Raw genomic sequence first — 18,838 nt, forward strand, 5'->3', positions numbered from 1 at the left:
AATAAGGAATGATGGTTTATGTATGGAAAAAAGGGGGTAACGAAATAGACGGTTTTCCCAAAGAAAAAGTGGTATTTATTTTGCCTATTTTAACTATGAAAATCTTATTAAGTCATTGACAACGGTAAGATAGACCTTAAATAGAGAAGAAAGTTCCATTCCAATACTGTTTTAGGGTTATAAGGGATGTCAATTGGATTTCTTAGGATCTTTATTTTTCAAGAGTTCATGAATCCACCAATTTTTTTTTGTCTCCCATTCAACCAAATAGATTATTGAATAGATTCTTTTAAGATTACTTTCTATTTTTTCTACGGTGTTTAAAGAAAAACATCAATGAAGCATCATAACTCTTTTTAATAATTCATTTAATGTTCATTAAAATTAATTGTAAATTATAAAAGTGAGTTGAATAATTCATTCAAAAAACCACTCTTATGTCTTTTGTAATAGAGTCATATATATATTTTTAATTTCTAAACTTTGTGAAAAAAAATTTAGTCCCTAAACAAATTTTTTACTAATTTAAATCCCTGAATTTGTATTAATTTTCACTTTTAATCTTTAACATTTTTTTCCATTAACCTTTTGATCCTAACGTTAAAGTTTTTTATTCATGGAAAAAAATTTAGACACTAAAACTAAATAAAATTTGTTGAAGAATTAAAAATAAATACACAAAAGCAATCCTTTATAATATTGATATTTATCCTATTGAATTGATTATCTCATTTCTATAACTCTTTCTTAATTTATTATACAAATAAATTTTCTTTAGAAGTAATAGCTCTCTCTGCACAAGAAAATATTAATTACATTATCTTGCATATTCATGTATGCACATGGGTGCATTAAATATTTTTCATAAATTAAACGAATATATAAATTAGTCATTTATTTCATTAAATTTTAATGCAACATAATTTTTATTGTGTTGGAGATAGGCGATTTGTAATTTCACTAAAAAATTTAAAAAAAATAGTAATTGGGTTTTTTCTTGCATAGATGTATATCTTACCCTAATATAAACTTTTTTTTAAAAAAAAAAAAATACATGAACATGTCCTTTTCAAAAGGAAAAAAAATAGTACATAAATATTTTTCTTTTTTCTTTTTAATATCAAATTGCTTAGTATTTTTAATTACAAAAAAGTTTAATTATATTTTTAGTTCCTCGAATTTGGAGTATATATTTTTTTCTCCAAGTTTAAAATTTGTTTTTAATTTTTAAAATATCAAAAATTCTTATAATGAACTCTCAAACATTAGATATCAAATTTACTATCAGATATCAAATTGATTGAAAGACAAATTTTGCAATTTTTAAATTAGAGTTTAAAAGAATTAAATGTCTTTATTTTAAAATAAAAGAAATCAAATTGTAAATTAACAAAATAAAAGGATTAAAAGTATAATTTAGTCAAATTTATGATAGCTAATGCTCACTAAACAAAAATTTGGAATAAATAAAATAAAAATATTAATTAATTATGAAAATGTTAAAATATAATTTAATAATATAAAAATTAGAAAATAAATAACCTTATTTATGAGGAATTTTCTTTTTTTACTAAAAATAAATATATTAAAATAAAACCATAAAATAAATATCTCCTTTATTCAAAGTTATGATTAGTAGTGGGATCGAGATAGTATTTATAGGATCTTAGGTTCAAGTTCTGATGTTGATATTATAACCTAAAAAGTTTATTTCACGTCATCTTCCTCTGTTCTCGAGAATGTGTGTATTAAATTAAAATTTTTTAATATATAAATCAAATTTGTAAATTTAAAAATAGGTGTAAATTAACTTACTCCTAACTAAGTTTAGCATGTTAAATTACTCCTTCTAAAAAAAAGTAGGTGTAAATTAACAAATGCTTATGGGATTTGCTAACATGCACCCACTTATTTTTTGAAAGGAGTATATTAACAACTTATAACTAATGTATTTTTTTAAAAGAATTAAATATATTTTTAGTCCTTACAAAATAAACAAGTTTTGATTTTAGTCATTCTAAAAAAATTTATTTGTTTTTCATCCTTTTAAAGTTTAGAACTTGTAACGACCTGCCATGGTCTCTACACTTAGTGGAATCGCACTACTGCTAGTGAACTAAGAGAAATATTAAGTTGGATAACTCATACATACTGGTATAAATAAGAATGAAAATAACTAAGTTTCTGGTTATAAAATAGAACATCATATATATACAGTCATCCCAAAAATAATATGACTCTAGTGCCAGTCAAGCACAAACGAAACCGTTACCCAAAATGGTAACTCTAACACGAGGATTAAACTTCCCGTCTCGCAGCGGTCACCTCAACTCCAAGCTAGTCCTGACCTGCTCTCATACCAAGTATGATCATCCCAGTCCCATCCACATGGAAACAGAAGGGTAAGCTAGAATTCAAAACTAATCATACAAGTACAGAATAAAATCTATACTTCACATCATCCAACTATCAATCATGTTCATAGAGTCACACCATACACTCTATCCAATACTACTAATGCATAAAATACAATCCACCAATCATGAAGTCAAACACCACACTTCATCATATTAATAATCATGCAATAAATGCATCTCATGACAGATATCAATGCATATCAATCATCTAATGCGTCGTCACGCATACACCTAGGAGATCTCCCTAACAACAGAGCTGTATAAGTGACATCCCATCCTACCGAAACCACCCCAACCATTTTCACGCCCAATGCGCCCGCTCGGTCATAGCTAAACAGGATATAATCCTCACTCGGGTTTACTTGGATGATGTCACTTACACAATTGGAAGTCCAGATTCACCGACAGGTATAGCACAGCTGGGTATGGGCTTACCACGACCTTGGCATGCATAACCAAGTCAATTGTGGAGTTCGCTCACCGACTATCCGCAAGGATCCACGCACCTTCCCGAGTACTTGGTTAAGGGAATAACCCTCGACCTCATACCCCGCTCCAACACTAGCTAAGGACTTAGAGGAGACTCACCCAACCTAGTGGCCTACCTGAGCACCACTCTCCCAAATCCAGTGGCCTACCTGAGCACAACTCTCATATATCAGTGGCCTATCCAAGCACCACTCTCAAGAGACTCTATGTGAGCTCTTCCAGTTCAAAAATATTTTTCCTCTCCTCAAGTCCTAGGCTAGACTCATTCCATAAGGCATCACATGCAATTATGCATCACACATCATACATGGTCTGCCCACCATCATGATCAACAATCATACACATATGAACATATACAGATGTCATATCATATTCAAACATTCATACGTATCATCACAAAGCATACATATGAATCATACCTCATCATACATCATATATCATACATACATGATCTAAAAATTCAACTTTAAACATGCATAAGCATCAATTTAAATCAATTATTTATAACATATTCATGCTCGGCGCAGTCAGTTCGCGCCTAACACCAACCCGAGAGCTCTAAGCTCTTCCACGCCCGGCGCACTCAACCTGCGCCCGACCTAAATCCCAATCAGAGAGTTCAAAAACTCTCATCCAAACCAACAAATCTAGTCACATGCGAACACAAAAACACAATGCATAGGCTCCATACGACTCAAAAATAAACTTAAATCTCACATGCATCCAACCTATGCATCAAAATCATCAAAATCCTCTTTTTTTCTCAAAACCCCAAAAAATGAGATTTTTTTCACTCCATCTATGGATTCTCAACATTCATGCATTAATTGAGTTTCTAAACTCACATGCAACCTAAACAACAAACATTCTAGCTTCCCTCACCTGAAGATTAGCTCAAAATAGCCAATAACAGAGAAGAAGTAGAATTCTCTTCCGAAGCTCAACCCGGAACTTCAATCCTCCCAAAGAAAGCTTCCTAATCTGAATTTCAAGAAAAAAATAGAAGGCATTAGTGATCTAGAGGAGAAAATGAATCATATAGAGAAATTTGGGAGAGAAAGGAGCTCACAGACCCAGAGTCTTTCTTTCTAAAACTTCTCTCTAAAAACTTCACTTTCTCCTCAACCACACAACCCTTATTTATAGAAGTTCAGGAGTGGCCAGAACGGCCTGTTCTGAATCTGGAATGGCCCGTTCTGCACCCCTTCATCATGTGCAAAAATCACATGTAGAACAGCCTGTTCTGAAACCAGAACGGCTCGTTCTCCATCCAGAACACCCCGTACTCCCCCTAGAACGGCCTGTACTCCATCCAGAACGGCCCATTCTCAACTACGATTTACATGTCAATTTAGTAGTTTGGAACGGCCCGTTCTTGATTGGGAACGGCCCGTTCTGGGCTACTAAATCACTCATATTAACCTTTTGGGCCTTCTGAAATAACTTACTACATTACAAAACTATTGATTTTAGTCATTGTTATTAATAATCATTTTTCTTTATCTACCTTAAAGTCATCATTAAGAACTAGGAATCCAAAATAGTAACTTTAGATTTTGTAGTGATAAATCAAAGAAAAATAATTTACAAAAAACAAAACTAAAATTTACTTATTTTATAAGGACAAAATACATGTTACAAGAATAAAAAGATAATGTTTACAAATTTTAGAAAAATGAAATATAAAGAAATTTTTTTATAGACTCAAAATTAAAACTCATTCTTTAATAAGAACTAAAAACATATTTAAAGTATTTTCAAAATGCACTCAATAACTTACTAACTTACTCCTTCTAAAAGTGAGATGGGCGTAAGTTAGCAAATTCCTCCCTCCCCTTTCCACACACATATTAAGGTAGAAATATTTATTCATGTAGTTAGAAAGTCATGTAATAAGATTCATGTAGGTAGAAATATTTATTCATGTAATAACTTGGGGTCTTCATCCTTTGCCTCTTTGTCATCAAGGAGGGTTACTTCATAGAACCAAAGTGGATGGAAGGGTCTTCCAAACCCTACTAAAGAGGAAGATGAATTTATGTTTGCATGAAACGTCAAGGGTCCTCACTGCTTCACCAGTTACTACCCACAAAGTCATCACAACAAATCTAGTTGATGGAGGGTGGATCTGATGGACTCTATCATTGGTGGCAATAACATTAGAAGAGTTTCAAACATATGGGTGATGCACTATAATAGTGTAAATATGAGGTTAATCTTAACGATAAAAATTATAGAGCACCATATACATCATTTGAGAGAGTGACTCGTCTTAACTATCTTTACACTACTAGAAATATGTCATTTATCCAAGAATTTTCATGCGAAAAAATATTTATAGGAAATTATTACAAAAATTCTTACAAATATAAATTTCCAATAAATTATTGCAAATGTTTTTATAATTTTAAAATCGCAGAAAATTCTTGCAAATTTTACTACAAAAATATTAATTATATAATTTTTTGTTGCAAATAAAAATTTCTAAAAAAATTTGCAAGAATCTTTTTATTTTCCTACAAATTTTGTTTTAAATATAAATTTGCAAGTAATTTGTTTTTTTTGGTGAGTAGTATTTCCTGTCAATTTTCTTATTTATGATTATTTTTATTAATTTAAAAACTGAAAATATTTTTGACTCCTCGTAAACGTAAACACATTTCCGTCTTCCTTCACTGTACTGACTGCATTCACCACCGCAACACTATTTTTCTCATCCTCTTCGTTTCCGTCACCTACGTAGTCTACACGCTCAAGCTCGTCTCCACCTCACGCGCCTGCAACCACCTTCCCTTCGCCACTCACACCTTCTCCGTCAATGCCTCCGCCTCCGCCTCCGCCCTCCTCTGCCGCCAGTCCCGCCAAACCAACCCCGAGGACCGCACCTCCCTCCTCCACGTCGTCTTCGGCATCGCCGCCTCCGCCAAGCTCTGGAACCAGCGCAAGAACTACATCAAACTCTGGTACAGACCTAGGGAGATGCGCGGCGTCGTCTGGCTCGACCATAACATGACGCCGGAGCCCGACGAGGACTCTCTCCCGCCGATGAGAATCTCCGGCGATACCGCCAGGTTCAAGTACACGAACCGGCAGGGGCACCGGTCGGCGATCAGGATCTCGCGAATCGTGTCAGAGACGCTGCGGCTGGGGCTGAAGGACGTGCGGTGGTTCGTGATGGGCGACGACGACACCATTTTCGTGACGGAGAACCTGATTCGCGTTCTGAGGAAATACGATCTTAACCAGTTCTATTACATTGGAAGCTTATTGGAGTCCCACTTGCAGAACATTTTCTTTTCTCGTTCCGCATAACATCTGTTAGGGTTTTTGTTTTCTCTTCTTTTCCTAATTTTTCTCACCGCACAACATTTTATTTTTTGTGTGCTTTTGAATGTAGATTTGAAGTACCAACTCAATGAGATAGAAGACAATGCTTGTAATCTGAAAAATGTAAAAGCAGATGTTTACTCAACTCAATTAAAGATCATTGGTTAATGATCCAGCAATTAATGATGGGAAAGAGGTATTTTTTTCATTGAGATAGAGTAGATTAATTTACTAATAGACATGACTTTCGTCTGATATTAGGCCTAGCTCTTGTAACCCCTCAGGTCATTAAAGGCAGCATCTTGAATCAAATCACCAATGCCACACAAATGATAAAGCTGGAAAAAGATCCACATGCAGCGTTTGCACTAATTATTGATGGGAAAACTCTAACATATGCCTTAGAAGATGATGTCAAGCACCAATTTTTGGGATTGGCTGTTGATTGTGCATCTGTTATTTGATGTCGTGTGTCTCCAAAGCAAAAAGCATTGGTAGGACATTTTTCCCTCTATACTGCATTTCAATAACTGATCACTAATTCACTATAAATGATGCTACTCACAATTATTGGAGTGAAAAACGTAGACAATTACACTCATAGCTCTATGTTGATGTTATATGGGAAAGATTAAGTATGGATCCAAGAGTTATGTTGTGCATTGTAATTATTTAAAGGCTTCTATCGGTAGAATTTCCTAATTTAATCTCTGTCTCTATATCAATTGTCAAGTGTATGAGCATATATAAAATGTGTACTGCTTTGTTGCTTTATTGGAATCGGGTAACAAGGTTAGTGAAGGAAGGAACTGGGAAGACCACTTTAGCCATAGGTGATGGTGCAAATGATGTTGGCATGATTCAAGAAGCTGACATTGGTGTTGGAATCAGTGGGGTTGAAGGTATGCAGGTTAGTGTATAGCTCTTTTCTGCATAATGATGTAATACATAATTATATCTGCATATGATGTATTCTATAAAATATATTTTTGCTAGTTGCAACACTATATGCTTTATTTTTAAAATACAAATAAAATTTTTGTATACCTTTAAGAAATGACTGGGGCTAGGGATAATGGGGAACCTGTCATGTTTGTTTGTGTTTAGACATTGTTCTTTCAAGTTGAACTCTGGAGCATATTTCTTGTCAAGCCTTTTTGGTAACTTCATAGTTGTCAGAGCTGACCAAGGGCGAAGCTTCTTGCTTTGCATGGAACTTATCTAGCTTCCTTGTATTTTCTTAAATTCTTTTATTGATAATAGACAGGACCAGATGATGAACACAGTCTGAATTTACTTATTTTTGATGATATTGAAAAGCTAAAATTTCTGTGTCCACAACACTGTTTTCCAAACTATCTGCTGTTCATTCCCTGAGCGTTAAGAATTCATGCTAGTTAATGTTATTAATTTTTTACGGTGATTATTATTGGTCAAATAAAATGTCTGCTAGCTTCTTTGGAGTTTGGAATGAATTTATGGTTTTCTACTATGAATATGGGCTAATGGGCTATATAGAAAATGTCAGCTGATCAATATTTTGATCAACAAATTTGTATGCTTCCCATTCATGTGAAATGTAAAATGACAAACTTGCTGATTCCAGTTCATGTTTACATTATCAATTGTGAAGAATAATTTAGTTAAAATCTACAATTGGCCTAGAACAGTCGTTACTATAATTGTTAAGATCAGGAAAAAAAAACGTGTGTTTTTTTTTCTGTTTGGAAGCCTGTAACATTTGTGGAACTCAAGCTTGCAAGTTCTTTTCAGGCAGTAATGGCTAGTGACTTTGCTATTGCCCAATTCCGGTTTTTGGAGCGGCTTCTGGTAGTCCATGGACACTGGTGTTACAAGAGAATTGCACAAATGGTAATTCAGTAATTGATATATTCATCTTGAATCTTGATCATTATTCTCATATCTTGAATGCCTTTGATGTCTTGTTCATTGTTTTCCTGTGCATGAATGGAAATGAATGTAATATTTTTTGCATTCTGTTTTTGTTATAAATGGATTCATATATTTTCCTTCTAAAGTGATCTGTTATGCATGCCAGATATGCTTCGAGAGTTAAGCCAACTGATCCTCATTTTAAATGGCTTTGTTGAAACCACCTTGTGAATTCTAGCATAATAGCGGGGCATTCCATCATCATCATCGTAAGCAGCCCAGACCTGGTCCTCTGCAAAGGAATTTTCAGTTCTATCCAAGTCAAAATTGTGAAAATCAAGGTCTGGAACGTTCATTGTTACATAGGCCGACTTCTCCTTTACAGTAAAGTATCATACGTGAACATTATAAGAATTATGAACTTGCAGGGCATCATAATATTAAAAAAATTATAAAAAATTACCTGCGATTTTTCCTAGGAAATTTACTTGCGAATTTGAAATTTTGCAGAAAATTTACTTGGGAAATTTTAATTTTGCAAGAAATTTACTTGCAAATTTTAAATTTCGTGAAAAATTTCTTGCAAAAATTTTGTGGATTTTAAAATTTGTAGAATAATTTTTGCAAATTTTCTAAGAATTTTTTTTCCACAAGAAAGTTTGCTGCCATTTTTTTTTGCAAGAAAGTTTTCTATAGGTTTTTTTTATAGCAAAAATCATAAGAATTTTTTTTACGAATTTTAAAATTGGCAAGAAACAATTATCCACGAAGGTATTAGCTGCGAAAATAAATTTGTAGAAAAATTCGTAGAAAACTTATTTCCTACAAATTTTAATGAAAAATTCCTAGGAAAATCCTTAGGTAATAGAAAAAATTCTAGTATGATATTTTAAATTTAAACTTTGTTTTCATAAAACATAAAATTTATTTAATAATTAGTAGAAAAGAAACATTCTATACTTTTTATTTAAAAATATAAGACAAAAATAATAAAACTAATTATAGTAAGTAGCATTAATCGGAGGTAAGAGTAATTTAGAATATTTATAGAGGCATGTCAAAAATTAATACTGCAAGCAATCCACGTTGTGAACAAAAGGCGTGGTTAGCTAAATAAATTAAAAAGAAATAAAAATAACTAAATAAATTAAAAGGAAATAAACATAACTAAATAAATTAAAAGGAAATAAACATAACTAAATAAATTAAATGGAAATAAACATAACTAAATAAATTAAAAGGAAATAAAAATAAATTAATTAAAAGGAAATAAAAATAAATAAATAAAAAGGGCCCAACCGGGTTCGAACCGGTGACCTCTTGATCTGCAGTCAAATGCTCTACCACTGAGCTATGGACCCTGTTTGATATTAACCTTCCCATTAAAGTAAATACCAATACATGTAAGTGGTTAGAAATAAATTTAAATATTCTTTTATATTCATTCTTGAATAATAGACGAGCTTGCTACATACTTTTACTTATTCAATTCCAATAGTTAATGACATTAGAAAGTATTTGTATATTAAGATTTGAAATGGACTTTTAATTTTATAAAAGGATAATTGGATAAAGCTATCTAATTACATATATGTTAGCTATTAAGATCTATTTTAAGAATAGTAAAATAATAACATATAATCATTAAAATAAAAAAGATGAGTAACCCTAAGTGTGTGGTTCAGCGGTAGGGGTTGATCCACGTTTAAGCAAAGCCAGGGATTCATAGATACTTCAGGGACGAAAAAAAAATAAAAATAAAAATAATAAAAATAAAAAAGATGAGTTTGAACTATTTTCAATAGTAATAATCAATCTAATATATAAGAGACGAATCGCTATTTTACAATAGAGTGTCTTTTTTTTTTGGAGTTGTTGGAATCGTTTTAAATTTTTATTTAATTTAATTTTTATTTATCAATTATTTATAAATTAAATAGTAATATTTTAAAAGAAATTATTAATTAATAAGAATAAATTTTTTCTATAATATAAATTACTTATCATAAATTTAAAATATGATTTATATGTTTAAAAATATCTACTTATACAATTAAATATAATTTTATATTTAAATATACTATTTATTTATATATAAATTATTATAAATTTTAATTATATATAATATGTTGTATGTATATTATACAAGCTAAAATACTAGTTAGTTACTAAATGAAAAAAAAAACAAAAAAAAAAACTAACATCTATTTCACACATAAAATTTAATATTTTTATGCATTTTTTATTCATCCTAATTTTTCTCTTTTTTTTTTCGTCTCTTCTCATCTTGGTATTCTTTTAAAGCCTTAAAATAAAATTTTCAAAGTAAATAATTCATATTAAATTATTGTTATAGATAATATTAATGCATAATTATTTCCGTTTTCAAATTTCCTCTTATTTCCTTAATTTGTAATAATGATTTTTTATTATTATTTATTATTTTTATTCTTATACTTTATATAATTTTAGTAATACAAAGTATCAAATAAAAGATATGCTTCCGATTGTCAAAACTTAAAGAAAAATGTTAGAAGATTAATATAAGAAATATTAATAACTGATTTTATAACCCAAACTAAAGAGTTAATATACAATTGATATTTATTAAATATTTAGTCTTATGCCTCCCAATTTATCTACACGGTCCTTTCTAATGCATGATTCTTAGGTTGGTTCTTAATTTTAAGTACTAGTTTTTATAAGAATCTAATTACTAATTAGCAGTAGTTGTTTTTAGGAACCAAAATCAAAAGCAAACTGCTTCTTTAATTTACCTAGACACCTTTTAAGAATAATCTTTTAGAAGTAGTAACCCTAACAATACAACAAATTTGAGGTTGGGACACCTTCACTATTTATGTGCTTAATATAATATATTATTAGCTTTCATTAATAAAAATGTGTTCTGTAATTTATATTATAATTAAAACATCTAATACTCCATTACCTTAGTTTATATTTAAATAACCGATTTGCAATACAAGTTATTTTATAAAATTATAAATATGTTTATCATTATACTTAAATATGTTGTCACTACTATAATAATAATAATGTAGAAACCTTTTTAATATATAAATTTAATATTCATATTTAGATCAAAATCAATCAATTAACTTAGATTAGTGCAAATGTCGAGAAACTTATATTACTTAATTATAAAGTCAGAAATTGAATTCTGACCCTTGAAAATACAAAAAAAAATTAAATTGAAAAAAAATGTTTATCTATTTGATATATGTCAAATATTTTAAGAAGTTTATCTCATTCTTAACGAATAATACTTCTTGATAATGAACAAAAAGATGAAAATTAGTCAACTTCAAAATAATCATTCTCTTCTAGCAATTTCCATAGTTTATCTCATTTGGGCCTTCAGTTATTGGGCTGGTCACATTCCCAGGCTTCTTGGTCCCAAGTGGACATGTTTTATCTAAATTTGGATCCTCTCCTGCAATTTTCTCTCTTCAGCCTCTCTCCTACAATATTAATAACCATTAAATATATTTAATAGTTCAAATTTAATCATTTAAAAAGTTACATTAATTATAAGATTAAATTTGAGTCATTAAATATATCTCAAGGCTATTAATATTGCAGTAGAGGCTGGAGAGAGAAAATTGCAGTTATCCATGGTAGAATCATATACTTTTGGTTTATTTAAACATCACAACATTCTCATTTAATTTCTCATATTTTAAATATTATAATTCAATGCTCCCAATCTTTTCTCCTTTCTTATAAAATCCTTCTATTTTATCCGTTCAACATTGCTTTTGTTTATTTTCTCCCGCTCTAATGTTTTGACATCTTATTCAGTCTTATATATATTCATGACCTACGTTCATATGTCACTAGCAAGTATTTTCGGCATTGAATAGAATTTTTTAAGTAAAATTTACTTATAAATAACTTATAGGTAGTTAAAATTTAAGATAAAATGAAGAAAAAAATAATATAAAAACAATTAATATATGTTTGGATGCAAGCAAAAAGTACTTTTAAACTTGGGTTCAAGACAAAAATAATCTTTGACCAGATTTTATTTACCTCTGATTTTATTTATCTCTGAACAAACCAGATTAGTCTAAGACTAAGTTTTAAAACAATAGTGGAAAATAAAAAATAAATAAATAAAAACTCTTAGTTATACACTTGGCATTTGGGAGCTTCAAGCAAAGACAAACACGAAAGTAAAAGCCAGAATAGCACTGCAGATTCTACCATTGTTTTAAAGAATTTTAATATAAAAACTTACAGAACACACAATTATTCTAACTCCATTGCAAGAAAGTATTTTATTTTTTTCTATTCTATTAGTTATGCAAGTTACCGCTCAGCTCAGCAGAAAGGAGAGGGAAAAGGAATAAAAACCATATACAACCACATATTCAAATGACCTATAATTGAAGCCAAAATGTTAAAATTTGATTCTCATGAGAGCTATGCAAACAGAAAAGATTTACAAAAAAATTCAAATACATATGATATGAGACACCTTCACATGATGGAAGGTCTTTAAAAAACTCAGGTGTAGTATTAGTATGTCATTGGATTGATTACATTACATTTATTGCAAAAGGTATCATAAGACGCTCGGGAACATGGATATTTGTAGGAGCCAACTAAAGTAACCATTCACCTTGCCCTGAGTGTTCCAACCAGGTCTCGTGCACATGCATCCAAGTGAACCAATCCGAATCCTGAAACTCAGATTTCATTCTTCTCAGCAAAAATTATAGACAAGATATGAAAAATAGTTGATGCATTACAATTTACAACATACTTACCTTTTTGCCTAGTACGGCAGTGACAACACAACCCTGCCTCTCTTCACCTGAAATGTTTCCAAATTAGCATTAGGTAAAAAGGTAATGTCCTACCACAACTTCCAGCAGATAGATTATTCATAAAAATAATCCCAACATACCAACAAGATATACTTTCAGAATTTAGACTCAGGGTGAAGATTGTTAATTTTATAAGCATTACTTAGCCCTTTAGTCGATATGGAACTAAACGCACCCCTCATGCTCCCTTTAAGGCATTCTAAAGAGGTCGCAATTAAGGCGGGATAAAGGTGATAACAATTAAAATAGCTTTTCAATACATCTCCTCATGCCCAGTTAGGACTTGGAGTGTGGCAATGCAAGTGGCGCAACAAGGATCTAAGATAGACTTTGATATCATATTAGGGCCGAATTCAATTCCAAAAAAATAAACTATTAGGGCCTTGTTTAATTCCAAAAAAATCAACTTGTAAAATAAGGAATGTTAAAGCTTTATAAACATTTCTTAAGTCTTATGTTTAGTCGATGGGACTAAACGCATCCCCTCGATGCTGCAATTTAGGCATCCTAAAGAGGCTACAATCAAGGTGGAACGAGGATGACCACAATTAAGGTAATTTTCAAACATATATAATTGCTAATTTTGAGAGATATCAAGGAACATATACAACAAAAAGTAATTCAAACATTACGAAGTCATACCTGATAACTCCCACTTGTCAAACTTTATCAGCCATGTATCTGAATCTAACTGTGTAGCCAAAACATTATCCACCAGAGTCCTAAACTGTTTTCCCTGTTTGTCACCATACACCTTTCTCAAAACATTCACATAATCCTTCATAATATAGTCAGCACCAGAAGGATGAATAAAAACACCAGACGGCAGCTGTATGCAAAAAGAAAGAACAATTTACATACTTCTATAAAAGAAAACTCCTACATAAAGACTTGACGATGAAAAAAGTCATGACCAAACGAGTCATAAGAAAAATTAAACACTGGTAGATTAAGAAACAGGAAGACAAGAAAGAGAAGATCCAAATAATTATGGCGGGAAGGTGAGAGAGAAAGTGAAAGAAAGAAGCTTTTCCAGAAACTTATAATAGACTTTCCTGGAAATCAACCATGGAAATGTCTTATTTCAAGTTGTTGAAATGGTTGGAGATGTGGAATATATAACATATGCTAATGATAAAAGTTGCTGTCTGTATAAAAAGACACACTAAATATTGATGAAAGATATGCTAGAAAAGAAAAATATATGCCAAAATAAGACATTCTTCAACATTCCCTTAGAAAAGGGAAAATCAAAATAGAAAATTATACAAAAGAAAAGTGAACATTGTACCAAAATACTTCAGACATGTAAACACAATGGACAGATTGATAATGATAATTAATGATGAGAAGAATAAGAATATTCACTTCATGAGAAGAAAAAAAATGATTTGGTAAAATGGAGTTAATTTGGATAATGTTTCAAATACACAGTAGTCTACAAACACAAATAGAAAACATAACAGGTAATCTGTAGAGATAAGGATATCAGACATACACTGGTTGCCTTTACACCAGCAATAAACATCTCAGAGTTCTCAACTTCTGCACGCCTCCACTTTTCAATCAACAAACTAAAGTTCACTATTTCAACACCTGGAGATAAATTTTCAACATCGTTTTCAATGTCTGTAACATCTCTTGGGGACAGGTTTCGGCCTAACTTAAAATGACCTATGGCTTGTATTATCCCAGATGCACAACGCTCTGAGGCATGAAGAATCTTGGGGTTATCTTTTGCATTTTCTGCATGCCACTGCAACAATTCCTCTTGGGCATTGCTTACCTGCACAATGAACACAACAAATGCTATGTGCAAGACAGTCTCAATTTTTTATTAACAAGGAAAAATATGGCAATAAACAAGTTAAACCACCAACCATGACTCCATAAACTCCTGGAATGCTGAACAGCTCGGCATCATTTCCAGAATCACCACAAACAAGAGTATTAGTAGGTTTCTTTCCCTCAGTCTCAAACTTTTTGAGCAGATAGGCAAGAGCTTGACCTTTGCCAGCACCTTTTGGTAATACATCCAAATCAATTCCTCCGCTATATATTATCTTAACATCCAACTGGCCAAAAATTACAATGTTATGAAACTATATACAATATTAAACATGCAAAATAAAAAGTAAAAAGTCCAATTTATATACTCAAACTTCACATAAAATTCTACGTGACAAAAGCAATGAATAGAAATGCATTATAGCTTACCCCACGCCCCGCCAAAACCTTGGAAAGAGCCTCTGTCACATGCTTAGCCTTTTCTTTCTCAACATAAAAGCTAACCTTGTGCGGCCGTTGTTCTGTTTCTGCCTGAACCATCAATTATGAATCAAACCATTTTCAGATGCTACCTCAAAAGAACTATCAAAGAACCTAACAAAACACAGTATACACCCGAGTGAAAGAAACAATCTAGAAACAAATCATTGAGATCATCATCAAGCCATCACCACCTATAAATCATACCTGATGCTTAAGTTTGAGAAACTTGCTTGTTTCCTTAATTTTAAGATGCTGCCTCAAAAGAATTATAAAGAACCAAACAAAACACACTATACACCCGAACCGAAGAAACAATCTAGAAACAAATCATTGAGATCATCATCATTCCATCACTACCTTTAAATCATACCTGACGCTTAAGTTCGGGAAACTTGCTTGTTTCCTCAATGACTATGTCCTTGTTCCATTTCTGGTTCAAGAACTGAACCCATCCATCATCAGGCACCATTGACTTACCATAAGTAATCTCAGTCCCCACAGACATAATGGCTATATCAGGAGTTATCATGGGTTTTTCCTTCCTCAGTTGTTTGTAGAGTGTAGGTGACCTCCCAGTGGAAAACACCAGCAGAGAATCTTGGCGATAATGGGCCTCCCAAAGGGCATTGAACCTGAAAAGGGAACTATTTTCAGGGTCATGATGATCAACCTGCAACCAATACACATCAACCATTCAAATCACAACCACCAACAATAAACAATAACAAGTTTTAAATAACAGTCCATGACTACAATTTCAACCACAACATCAAGATTTTGGAAGTGTCATTGACCGCAATTGTGACCACATCAGCCACATTTTTTTTTCACAATTTCACAACAAAATCACGACTACAATTAAAAACCTTGAATAATAATAAGATGGGCATTTGCAGAAACATTCAGACATACCATTGTGTGATCGAGATCCGAAACAATCATGAGCCGAGCAGAAGATTGTAGTCGATCCATGCTGTACAATCCTCAATTCGATCCTACAGATAGAAATTAAACCCCAAAATGCAAAATTTACTGCATGAAAATTTTGTAAAGTACATTCCTGAACAGAAATCCACAAATAAATCAAAATGGTACTCTAATAAGTGACTATGCATGTGATTGTGTGCATGAACTCAAATTTTGATGATGATGATGGTTATATATCTATCTCATAGTTTCATTTAGTGAGAACTATAACAAACATAAAAATAATCACCTAGAATTAAGCTTATGTTGAAATGGAAAACACTTGGTTGTGAGAAAAGAAGAAAAGGAAGGAGGAGAAATATTTACCTGTAATAGAATGAAGTGAGATTGTGAAATGGATATTTAATACAAAAATTAAAAATAATAATAATAAAAATGTTGGGTGATGAAGGAAGAAGAAGAAGAAGAAGAAGAAGCGATGATGAAGGGATTGCAGTTGCAGTGAGTGATGATGAGAGAATATAACAGAAGCAACAGTTGGATCCGCTTATTCTGATTCTCATCACGAGATGCCATTTGTTTTTTTTCTTTATTTTATTTTATTTTATTTTTTTTATTGTAATTGATAGAAATTAATATTAAAGAAGTAAAAAAAATAATAACGTTTTAACTAATTATTATAAAAATTAATTACATAGCAATTAATTATTTGAATACATATTAATCTTTGAAGTAGTTTTTTTAATGATAACTATCTTTACAAATCTAAAACTCGAGTTTAAATTCTTAAAATTTAAAAATTAGATATAATATCATTTAATTTAATAAATATTCATAATTTTTAAATATCTTTAAATAAATATAAAGATCCAAAGTATTTGAGTTCCAATAAAAAATAATAAATGCTCACATTATTTTTGACAATTTTATCCATGTAACTACTGTTTAAACTGCTTTTTATTTCACTTTTTTTATTTAATTTTTGTTTTTACTTTTTAAAACCATTCAAAATCACTCTTACAATTAATTAAAAATTATCTATATTTTTAAAAAATTACTTTTTTATTTTTTAATTATTAATAATCCATTTTTATTTTATATTTTAAAAATTCATGGAGATACGCCATCTTGAAGTTAGCCTGAATAATGATAATATTTTTTTTCTATTTCTCTTTATGTTAAATATTGAATTGTTTTATATTTTCGAGAAATAAACTTAACTCGGAAAGAAGAGAGATATACTAGTTTTGATTAAATTTAATTTGACGCTACTTATGAGAGAGATAATAAATTCTGTTTAATCGTTTCGCGTAAATGTAATCGCACTAAAAATAGTAAATTAAGATAATTAATAAAATTGGATAATTCATAAATACAAAAATATGAAAAATATATAAGAATAATTAAATTTTTAAGTACTAGGTATTTATACAATTATCCAAAACTATTATCTCCTAGTGTCGGTCAAGTACAAAACTGTTACTCAAGGTGGTAATTCTGATACTAAGATCCAAAAATTCTACTTCTAACAGCGGACTCAGCCAACAGCTCCAATCTAGCCTTGATCTTCTCCCATACACAGTATGATCATAACAGTCCATCCACATGAAAATAGAAGGGTAAGCTAGAGTTCAATAAACAACCATACAAGTATAGGGAAAATACTATACTACTCATTCATTCAATCATCATCACAAACGACCATACAATTCAACATAAAAACCCAACTCATTCATACAACTTAGAAGCAACTTTAATACAACAACAACAACAATATACAATTTAATATTTAATGCGTCGTCACGCATATACAACTGGGAGATCTCCAACAACTGAGGTTGAACAGTCTAGGTGGCATAAACCCTACCGAATCCAACATTTGACCTATCTCAACCAGGTCAGGTATAGAACAACATTAGGAACTCCAAAGAGAACTAGGTATAGACAACAATAGGCGATTGCTCAGATGTGCCACTTAGACTTGGAGGTCCAGTACTACTGTAAGGACAGAAGGTTTTGGGTATGAGCCTACCACAGTCTTGGCTAGCATCACCAATCCACATATGGAGTTAGTCCACCCACTGTCCTCCAAGTATCACGCACCCTCTAGTACCTAGTCAAAGACTACATCTCTAACTAGATACCTTACTCAAATTGGTCATTCACCCATTACATGGATCGACTACTTCCATGTCGCCCATACAGTACTAAGGGATTCAACTTTAAAACAACTTTCAACTTATCACCTTAGTACTATGTATCTCAACATAGGACATATATCTTCACCATATGTCCCCAACTTTCCAACTTTACAACAATAGGCAGCTTTACAAATTTACGACAATAGGCATCTTAACAACTTTACAGCAATAAATATCTTACAACAATAGACATTATATACCAACTTGACAACTTCTTATTTAATTATACAACTATGCAACTTTAATAATTTTAACAACATGCAAACAACTTAATTAAACAACTATAGTCATTACAACATCAACTTAATGCAACTTAACAACTTCAGCAATATACAATATATTTAAAATTCAACTATCATGTCAACTTACACAATATAAACAGCATAAACCAACTTAAGCACCCAACAACTCAACTATTTCAACAAAAGAACACCATGCATAAAGCTTCCTAAACTCTCCT

General features: G+C 31.2%; 2 protein-coding genes and 1 non-coding gene across 5 annotated transcripts; 1 reads left to right on the forward strand and 2 right to left on the reverse strand.

Annotated features, from left to right (window-relative positions):
• Window positions 1-6,082: 6,082 nt before the first annotated feature.
• LOC114916846 (putative phospholipid-transporting ATPase 4) lies at window positions 6,083-8,609 on the forward strand. Of its 3 annotated transcripts, XR_014427661.1 has the most exons (6): window positions 6,083-6,223; window positions 6,304-6,429; window positions 6,518-6,727; window positions 7,026-7,143; window positions 8,007-8,105; window positions 8,293-8,609. XR_014427661.1 is itself a non-coding variant. In XM_083059389.1 (5 exons), exons 3-5 carry the CDS (start codon window positions 6,970-6,972, stop codon window positions 8,308-8,310), a joined length of 291 nt encoding a protein of 96 aa, XP_082915515.1. In that variant the 5' UTR covers window positions 6,214-6,429; window positions 6,518-6,727; window positions 6,967-6,969; the 3' UTR covers window positions 8,311-8,609. The 3 variants fall into 3 exon arrangements, 2 of the variants coding, with proteins under 2 accessions (XP_082915515.1, XP_082915514.1); XM_083059389.1 differs by having other exon boundaries at window positions 6,214-6,429; window positions 6,967-7,143; XM_083059388.1 differs by having other exon boundaries at window positions 6,214-6,429.
• An 806-nt stretch (window positions 8,610-9,415) lies between these two features.
• On the reverse strand, window positions 9,416-9,487 carry TRNAC-GCA (transfer RNA cysteine (anticodon GCA)). The gene has a single exon. It is a non-coding gene; the product is annotated as a tRNA-Cys (tRNA).
• A 3,030-nt stretch (window positions 9,488-12,517) lies between these two features.
• LOC109813367 (sucrose-phosphatase 1) lies at window positions 12,518-16,712 on the reverse strand. Its single transcript, XM_020377543.3, has 9 exons — window positions 16,544-16,712; window positions 16,163-16,245; window positions 15,621-15,920; window positions 15,197-15,298; window positions 14,860-15,054; window positions 14,478-14,765; window positions 13,622-13,808; window positions 12,920-12,966; window positions 12,518-12,832 (listed from the first exon to the last, which is right to left on the reverse strand). The coding sequence occupies exons 2-9, from the start codon at window positions 16,220-16,222 to the stop codon at window positions 12,755-12,757; spliced, it is 1,257 nt and encodes a 418-aa protein (XP_020233132.1). The 5' UTR covers window positions 16,223-16,245; window positions 16,544-16,712; the 3' UTR covers window positions 12,518-12,754.
• Window positions 16,713-18,838: the final 2,126 nt, after the last annotated feature.

Source organism: Cajanus cajan, chromosome 7 (genome assembly GCF_000230855.2).
Source record: "Cajanus cajan strain Asha chromosome 7, NIPB_CcT2T_4, whole genome shotgun sequence".
Classification (NCBI taxonomy): Eukaryota; Viridiplantae; Streptophyta; class Magnoliopsida; order Fabales; family Fabaceae; genus Cajanus; species Cajanus cajan.